This window comes from Pristiophorus japonicus, chromosome 8 (genome assembly GCF_044704955.1).
Source record: "Pristiophorus japonicus isolate sPriJap1 chromosome 8, sPriJap1.hap1, whole genome shotgun sequence".
In the NCBI taxonomy this organism is placed as follows: Eukaryota; Metazoa; Chordata; class Chondrichthyes; family Pristiophoridae; genus Pristiophorus; species Pristiophorus japonicus.
Window position 1 is genome coordinate 17,016,306 of NC_091984.1, and position 9,416 is coordinate 17,025,721.

Sequence of the window (9,416 nt, forward strand, 5' to 3'; positions counted from 1 at the left end):
CTTGGTTGTAATGTTGCTCCTTAAAATGTCTCAGAAGGTTGACTTCCACTTTCCTTCATTCTTCACGGTCGTTTGAACTACTCAAATCTTCTTGCTCTTCCTCCATTCTTTCTCCTCTCTGCCCCGTGCTCTTCTTTTTAGAAAGCATTGACTTTATGTTAGGATACGAGCCCTGGCCCCTCGACTGCTGGCCTATGGCTTCACAACTTGCAGTGCCTGTGGGCGCTGCTTCTCGATGCCAGCGGCAGACCACGGGATCACTGTAACAGAGAACCACATGCGTGGACTGTGGTTTCAACGACCAATCGGTGGAAGCTTCGCGGCACACTGCCAATGGTGTGGCTTCATATTAGGGAGGTGAGTCCACACCTCTGACATGGATCCTCAGTGCAGAAAGCCCAGGCCTCTTCCTATTCGCCCCGAAAGCAAGTGCTCTGTGCGGAGCTCCTTCACGGCACACGAGCCAAAGGTGGGCGGCGGAAACGTTACAAGGACACTCTCAAAGCCTCCCTGATCAAGTGCGACATCACCACTGACACCTGGGAGTTCCTGGCCAAAGACCGCCCTAAGTAGAGAAAGTGCATCTGGGAGTCACTTCGAGTCTCAACGCCTAGAGTGTGTAGAAATCAAGCGCAGACAGCAGAAAGAGCACGTGGCAAATCAGTCCCACCCACCCCTTCCCTCAATGGCTATCTGTTCCACCTGTGACAGAATTTGTGGCTCTCATATTGGACTGTTCAGCCACCTAAGGACTCACTTCAGGAGTGGAAGCAAGTCTTCCTCGATTCCGAGGGACTGCCTATGATGATGATCATGATGAATAGGTAGAGGGAGATCTCTCGCCTCTGTATCAGAAGGTTACAAGTAATTAGAGATAGGACATGCTGTGAGCATAGCCCGCTTGGGAGGAACATGTGACTTTGAACCTGTGGTTCCCAGCGCTCCCCACCACTCAGGCTTCCCTCACCTCAAGTCTGGGTCTGTTGCAGTCTAATTAATAGTAATTGATTGCTATGATTAGTGAACAACTCCAACATTATATCATACGACTACCAGGTTGGTAGAAGGCAAACTAGGTGGAACTTTTTCCCGTCTAGCAATTCCGATGTTTGTATGTTGTGGGTTCAAGCCCCACTCCAGGATATGAGCACATGAGACTCAGCTGTTGTGCAGTACCTAGGGAGTGCTATGTTGCCAGAGGTGCCATCTTTTGTATGGCACATTAAACTGAGGCCCTGTCTATCTGTTCAGGTGATGGTAATAGATCCCATGTGAAGAAGGGCTGGGGAGTCCTCCCAGTGTCATGGCCAATGTTCCTCCCTTAACCAGCACCACCAAAACAAGCAGATTAACTGGTCATTTGTTCCATTGCCAACTGTGGGATCTTTTTGTGCACAATTGTCTGCTGTGGTTATCTAGATAACAGTGACCACATTTCTATAGATGAAGTCCTTACTACTCGGGGGATCAAGGGTTATGGCGAGAAAGCAGGAAGGGGGTACTGAAGTTTCATGTTCAGCCATGAACTCATTGAATGGCGGTGCAGGCTAGAAGGGCTGAATGGTCTGCTCCTGCACCTATTTTCTATGTTTCTAAAAGTATTCCATTGTTTGTGGAGTATGTCAGGAGGTCCTATGGATGTGAGAAGGCATTCTATAAATGCCATTACTTTCTTTCCAACAGGAACTAGCAATGATGTTCATAGGTTTCTGCTTGAACATGGCTCTCCCAGAGACTTTGCATCAGTAAATGTTTATGCAAAACAAAATTGGCAAAGACAGCCCATACATGCCTGTCTGATGATGTCAATATAAAGACTGTCAATACATTGTTACCAACAATACATTAACAATTAAAAATCACGGGTGTGTCCTACCTCGTATTCTTCATCTTAAATGCATATCTCATACCCCAGTGGGCCACATATAAAATGTGAATCAATGTTCCCGTTAATTTACATATATCTCAAGTGGCCAATACTAACTGATCTTGGTATTCTGATTTGTGATTTATCCACCAAATAAAAACAGCCCTTTCCAAACAGCTAGGGCCCACAAATTTCAAGTCGGCCAAACCAACGAGCAAGAAATATAAGCTCAAAGGAGGCTGTGTAGCCTGGGCTTTGTGGGCCAGGCTACACAGGTTTGTAGGTCCCCCCCATACGGCCTACCAGTTGTGGCTTAGACAGCCCTGATATAACACATGCTTAAACCACTAAAGAATCACTGGCTTTCAGTTCTTCTGGATATCTGTGGTTGCTTTTTTGAAGCAGTCAGTGAGTTCTCCATAGCGGCTGTCTTAATGGTGCGTTGGAGCGAGCTGCAGTCCCACCTGTGGAGTTGAATATCTTGCTTTCCCATGCATAGCTGGATAATTTTGCAAATCTTCTTCAGAACTGCTTTCCGAAGCAGGATGTAAACCCAGGGGTCCAAGATCTGATTCCAGGCTGCCATTCGAACGCCGAGGAGAAGTGAATTAATGGCTTTCGGACCTGCGATTAAGCTGCCTATCGTTGCCACGGTCACCTGAATGAAACAGAAAAAAAAGGCCACAAAAAAATAAAGTTATTCATCAACAGCAACGATAATTAAGTCTGAGCTGTGCTGGTCAAGGTAGGGATTTAAAATTGTCAAATAATTATACTAAATTAAGGGTCCTTGAAATCACAATTTGGAATATTAACGTCCAAATGTACAACATGTTCACCTGAAAGTTCCTCTCTTTGCCATTTTGGCAGAGAAGTTAACAGCTCCACTAAAATGGCAGAGAGTGGAACATCAGGATTACCGCCATTTGTTTTGTGGGTTCCACCAATCTCCCGGAGTTACAACAGGAGATCGGGAGAATGCGTGCAGAATTTCAGGAGCCAATGTAAAAAATAGTCAGTCAGGATCTATAAAGAGAAAAGTTTTGTGCTGACATTATAGCTGTGTACCCCACATCAGAATTGACAGTAGCTCCTTATCACATCCTCAAAGCTCTTCACAGCTCTTTAAGTACCTTTTGAAGTATAATCAGTATTGTTATGTTGACAAAGGACGCAGCTAATTTGTGCACAGCAAGCTGTCACAAGCAATGAATGGGATGAATGGCCCAGCTAATCAGTTTTCTGGTGGAGTTAGTGGAAGGGGGAATGTTGGTCAGGAAATCACCCTGTTCTTTTCAAATGGTGCTGTGGGATTTTTAATGTCAACTCAAACAGGCAGACTGGGCCTCAGTTTAACAACTCGAGTCACCTCCAACAATACGATGCTCCCTGTGGAATGCATTGAAGATGCATCTTAGATCATAGGGCAATTTCTACAAGGCAATGAACTGCAAGCAAGGCCAACGTATTCGTAAAATCACGGGCACGGTGTCCATATATGAGTAGCCTGTTGACAATCGGGCCTTGGCCTCCTCCCCTTCCTCCATCCCCCTCCCCCACCGATTGATCAGCAGGCCTGGGGCAGTCAGCAACAGAAAGCAACTCGCCTCCTCAAGTCCATAACTGAGCCCCTGCCTCCTCAAGTCCACTGGGGGCCGGAAGACTGTGCCCTTCCCCTCCATCACGCCCCTTTCATTCCAGGATAGCTGGACGCAAATTCTGTCTGTTATGCCTACATAAGAACATAAGAACTAGGAGCAAGATTAGGCCATTGGCCCCTCGAGCCTGCTCCGCCATTCAATAAGATCATGGCTGATCTGATCATGGGCTCAGCTCCACTTCCCTATCCTGTATTCCCTTATTGCTCAAAAATCTGTCTATCTCCACCTTAAATATATTCAAAGACCCAGCCTCCACAGCTCTCTGGGACAGAGAATTCCACAGATTTAAAACTTTCTGAGAGAAGAAATTCTTCCTCATCTCAGTCTTAAATGGGCGATCCCAAGGAAGCAGTTGACGCTAGCTCATTGAATGTATTCAAATCACAGATAGATAGATTTTTAACCAATAAGGGAATTAAGGGTTATGGGGAGTGGGCGGGTAAGTGGAGCTGAGTCCACGGCCAGATCAACCATGATCTTTTTGAATGGTGGAGCAGGCTTGAGGGGCTTGATGGCCTACTCCTGTTCCTAATTCTTATGTTATGTTATGTTATGATCCCTTATTCTGAGACTGTGCCTCCTAGTTTTAGTTTCACTACAAGTGGAAATATCCTCTCTGCATCCACCTTGTCGAGCCTCCTCATTATCTTATATGTTTTGAAAAGATCACCTCTCATTCTTCTGAACTCCAATGAGTATACACCCAACTTACTCAACCTATCTTCATACGTCAACCCCCTCATCTCCGGAATCAACCTAGTGAACCTTCTCTGAACAAATATATCCTTCTTTAAATACAGAGACCAAAATTGTATGCAGTACTCCAGGTGTGGTCTCACCAATACCCTGTACAGTTGTAGCACGACTTCCCTGCTTTTATACTCTATCCCCCTTTGCAATAAAGGGCAACATTCCATTTGCTATCCTGATTACTTGCTGTACCTGCATACTAATGTTTAGTGTTTCATGCACAACGACCCCCAGGTCCCTTTGTACTGCAGCACTTTGCAATTTTTCTCCATTTAATTTATAATTTGCTTTTCTATTAGCTCTGCCAATAAAAATGTGGATAAGCTCACATTTTCCCATATTATACTTATCTGCCCAATTTTTGCCTGTCTATATCCCTTTGCAGATTGTTTGTGTCCTCCTCACAATTTGCTTCCCCACCCAGCTTTGTATCATCAGCAAACCTGGCTAGATTACATTCAGTCTCTTCATCCAAGTCATGAATATAGATTGTAAATAGTTGAGGCCCCAGCACCGATCCCTGCGGCACCCCACTAGTTACTGTTTGCCAACCGGATAATGACCCATTTATCCTGACTCTCTGTTTGCTGTTAATTAGCCAATCCTCTATCCATACTAATATATTACCCCCAACCCAGTGAGCTTTTATCTTGTGCAGCAACCTTTTATGTGGCACCTGATCGAATACCTTCTGGAAATCCAAATACACCACATCCACTGGTCCCCCCTTATCCACCCTGCGTGTTACATCCTCAAAGAACTCCAGAAAATTTGTCAAACATGATTTCCCTTTTATAAAACCATGCTGACACTGCTTGATTGAATTTTGCTTTTCCAAATGTCCTGCTTCCTTAATAATGGACTCCAGCATTTTCTCACCGACAGATGTTAGGCTAACTGGTCTATAGTTTCCTGCTTTCTGTCTGCCTCCTTTTTTAAATGGGGCGTTACATTTGCAGTTTCCCAATCCACTGGGACCTCCCAGAATCCACAGAATGTTGGTAGATTACAACCAATGCATCCACTATCTCAGCAGCCACTTGTTTTAGGACCCTGGGATGCAAGCCATCAGGTCCAGGGGACTTGTCCACCTTTAGTCCCATTATTTTACCGAGTACTACTTCTTTAGTGATAGTGATTGTATTAAGTTCATCTCTCTCTATAGCCCCTTGATTATCCACTATTGGGATGTTTTTAGTGTCTTCTACTGTGAACACCGATACAAAATATTTGTTCAAAGTCTCTGCCATTTCCTTGTTCTCCATTATTAATTCCCCAGTCCCATCCTCCAGGGGACCAACATTTACTTTGTCTCGGTGTCCAAAGTATACAGATCGGCAGAGGGGAGTCCTAGGCCGGAAATTAAAGGGGGATCTGTGCAAGGGGGGATTTATTAGTAGTCCTGCTTCGCTGCCTACATGTCTACATGTTACTTAAAAATCTTCCATAGGCCTTGACAAGGTGAGGAAAAACCGTTCAGTTAAAATGAATGTGTTCAGCTGATATGAACCTGTGGTCTCCCTATTCATAAAAAAAAGTCCTGGGGTTTTACCCTGAAGTCCAGGTCATCATTTGATTTAACACCGAGCTACATATGGAAATATGAGGACAGATTACCAAAAGCTTGGTGAAAGAGGTAGGATTGTAGGGAGTGCCTTAAAGAACAAGAGAGAAGTAGCGAGGCGGAGAGATTTAGGGAGAGAATTCCAGAGCTTAGGGCCTAGGCAGCTGACGACACGGCCGCCAATGGTTGAAAATCGGGGATGAACAAGAGACCAGAATTGGATGAGCGCAGAGATCTCAAAGGTTTGTGAGGCTGGAGGAGGTTACAGAGATAGGGAGTGGCGAGGCCAAGGAGGGATTTGAAAAAAGGATGAGAATTTTAAAATTGAGGCTTTGCCAGACTGAGGGCCAGTGTAGGTCATCAAGCACAGAGGTGATGTGTGCGAGTGAGGATATGGATAGCAGAGTTTTGGATGAGCTTGTTTATGTAGGGTGGAAGATGGATGGTGAGCCAGAAGAGCATTGGAATAGTCAAGTCTCGAGGTAACAAAGGCGTGGATGAGGATTTCAGCAGCAGGTGAGCTGAGACAGGGGCGGAGTCGGGCGATGTGATGGAGATGGAAGTAGGTGATCTTGTTGCCCAATTGGATGATTCTTGATTCTCGGACAAACAGCCCTTTCCCCCCATCATCAATATTTTTACACATAATAAGCAAAAGTGTTCAAAGAAAATGAAAAAAAAAATGTTTTATTTAATGGCCAGAAGATTTTTATCCCTGGGGTTGCTCAAGCAGTGTCCTTGAGATTAATCTTCAATGGTGGAGGGTTAGCAACCTTCTTACCATGGTTTAATTTGAAGCAGTGCTCCAGGCTTACCTTTTCTATATCATATACTATCTTGTATAGCTCTATAAGATCACCTCTTAATCACTTCCTTTCAAAGCTAAATGTCTTCCATTCCAATTCATTATAAGATTGATATTTGTCTGACTGCTTGGTGGCTGCACCATTGTTTGTTAATGAGTTATCGCCAATATGCCAAAAATATATTATGTCAGCTGCTTGGCGGAACCATGGAGAGTCGCAGGCTTAGTATAAATATAGAAACAAAAACTTTCTAAAGCTTCTCCTGTGATGAACTTAAATAATTGAGCAAGTGTCTCATAGCTTGCAGAACAGGACCAGCCACATTTAAAAATACACATTGAGAGTTACTGGAGGGCATATATGTACCCAAACACAAAATATCAGAATATGCTAAGTTGGCTGACTGGTTATGTAAAATGACAAATAACATATAATTAAAAATGTTTCTATAGATTAAAGCCATTTAATACTCAACTAAACAGTGAAGTACAAGGAAACAGAGCGAAGAAAACAGAGGCTGCTGTAAGATTAGCAAAAAGGCTAATGGAAAAAAGGAGCGGAGATAACTGTGGAAGTAGAGGGGAAAGTTTTTTCAGTTACTTGAAGAATCAGAGAACTGTCAAGGCCTGTATTGGGCCAGTGAAGAATGCACATGTACCATCATCATCATCATAGGCAGTCCCTCGGAATCGAGGAAGACTTGCTTCCACTCTTAGAATGAGTCCTTAGGTGGCTGCAGTCCAATACAAGAGCCACAGTCCCTGTCACAGGTGGGACAGATAGTCGTTGAGGGTAAGGGAGGGTGGGACAAATTTGCCGCACGCTCCTTCCGCTGCCTGCGCTTGATTTCTAAATGCTCTCAGCGACAAGACTCGAGGTGCTCAGTGCCCTCCCGGATGCACTTCCTCCACTTAGGGCGGTCTTTGGCCAGGGACTCCCAGGTGTCGGTGGGGGTGTTGCATTTTATCAGGGAGGCTTTGAGGGTGTCCTTGTAACGTTTACTCTGCCCACCTTTGGCTCGTTTGCCGTGAAGGAGTTCCGAGTAGAGCGCTTGCTTTGGGAGTCTCGTGTCTGGCATGCGGACAATGTGGCCTGCCCAGCGGAGCTGATCAAGTGTGATCAGTGCTTCGATGCTGGGGATGTTGGCCTGGTCGAGGACACTAATGTTGGTACATCTGTCCTCCCAGGGGATTTGTAGGATCTTGTGGAGACATTGTTGGTGGTATTTCTCCAGCGACTTGAGGTGTCTACTGCACATGGACAGGTTATAAAAGGACGCACTGGCTATGGCAGAATTATTAAATGCATACTTTTGCATCAGTCTTTGCCCTTGTAGAAGATGTTTGAATATCAAAATTTAATAATATTACGAACAAAACTAGTAATATTAACATAGATGAACATATTGTTTTAGAAAGAATTAAGAACTTGAAAAGAGCAGCCGGGCCGGATGATATTCACTCGAGGGTCCTCAGGGAGATGGAACATGCTGTACCAGCCACTGGCCTATATTTTTAATAGCTCACTGCATTCCACTCTGGAATGGTTCCTGTAGAATGGAAGGCTAATGTAGTCCCCATCTTTAAAAAAAGATGACAAGTCGGGCTCAGGTACCTATAGTCCTATTAGTTTGACATCAGTAATAGGTAAGATGCTTGAGGGAATCATTACGGATGCAATATATGACTGCTCGGATAAGGAGGTAAATATTAGAGACATCCAACATGGCTTCATACAAAGCAAAACATGTCTTACAAATCTAATAGTATTTTTTGAAGAAGGTACACATTTGGTGGATGAGGGAAGTCCAGTAGACATTGTCTACTTAGATTTACAAAAAGCCATAAGGTTTCCATAAGGTACCACACAAGAGACTTTTCTATAAGACCAAAGCCTCTCGTATTAGTGGTAATATATTGAGCTGGATTGAGAAGTGGCTGGAGAACAAAGGCAACAAATAGTTATAGATGGATTTGGATTTGCTTGGAGACCATTCACCCTTGAAGATGATGCTTAACTGTCAAAATATAATAATGTTACTAACAAACCTAGTAATATTAATGTAGAGGAACATATTGTTTTAGAAAGAATTAAGAACTTGTTCCAGAGGGCCACTATTCTCTGGGAAAAGAACCACCACCTGACATCTAACCTAGATCTAGCCTTATACAACTTAAATTTGTGACCGCAGGGATCGGTGTTGAGAATTCGGTGTTGGACATGGGTGCTGGGGCACGATCTGCAAAGTGTTAGGACTGAAGACAATGCTCGTCTGCTTCAAACGGATCTTAATATGTTGGGAGATTGGACTCACTGGCAAATGATGCATAACTTGGATAATTGCAATGTTATGCATGTATGCTGGGAAAATGCTCAACATTTATACACCCTTCAGGGAAAAGTATTAAAGGTGGAGATAGAAAGTGATTTGGGCATTCTAGTGCATACACCTTTAAAGATACATGAGCAATGCTGTGCAGTGATAGCTAGAGCAAGTAGGGTTTTAGGGTGCATCCACAGGATATGTGAGTATTAGATGAGGTTATCTTGTTTTGTCCTTTAGAAGTTCTCGGTCAGGCTGCACTTGGAATACTGGGTCCAGTTTTGGTCTCCTCACATGGTGGGTAATATTGAGGCTCTGGAAAGGGTGCAGAGGGCCACTAGACTAATTCCAAGTCCAAAGTATCTTAGTTATCAGGATAGGCTAAAAGACTTGTGTGGAGAAGTGTAGACTTAGAATTGATCTGATTGAGGTTTGCAAGATAATG

At 44.0% G+C, this 9,416-nt stretch overlaps 1 protein-coding gene across 1 annotated transcript in view; it reads right to left on the reverse strand.

Annotated features, from left to right (window-relative positions):
- Positions 1–735: 735 nt before the first annotated feature.
- LOC139268016 (prostaglandin F2-alpha receptor-like) overlaps positions 736–9,416 on the reverse strand; it is a 43,490-nt gene continuing 34,809 nt past the window's right edge. Inside the window, exon 3 of the mRNA XM_070885984.1 lies at positions 736–2,525. Coding sequence (XP_070742085.1) covers positions 2,223–2,525 — 303 coding nt within the window. The 3' untranslated portion in view covers positions 736–2,222. The remainder of the gene's footprint in view (positions 2,526–9,416) is intronic.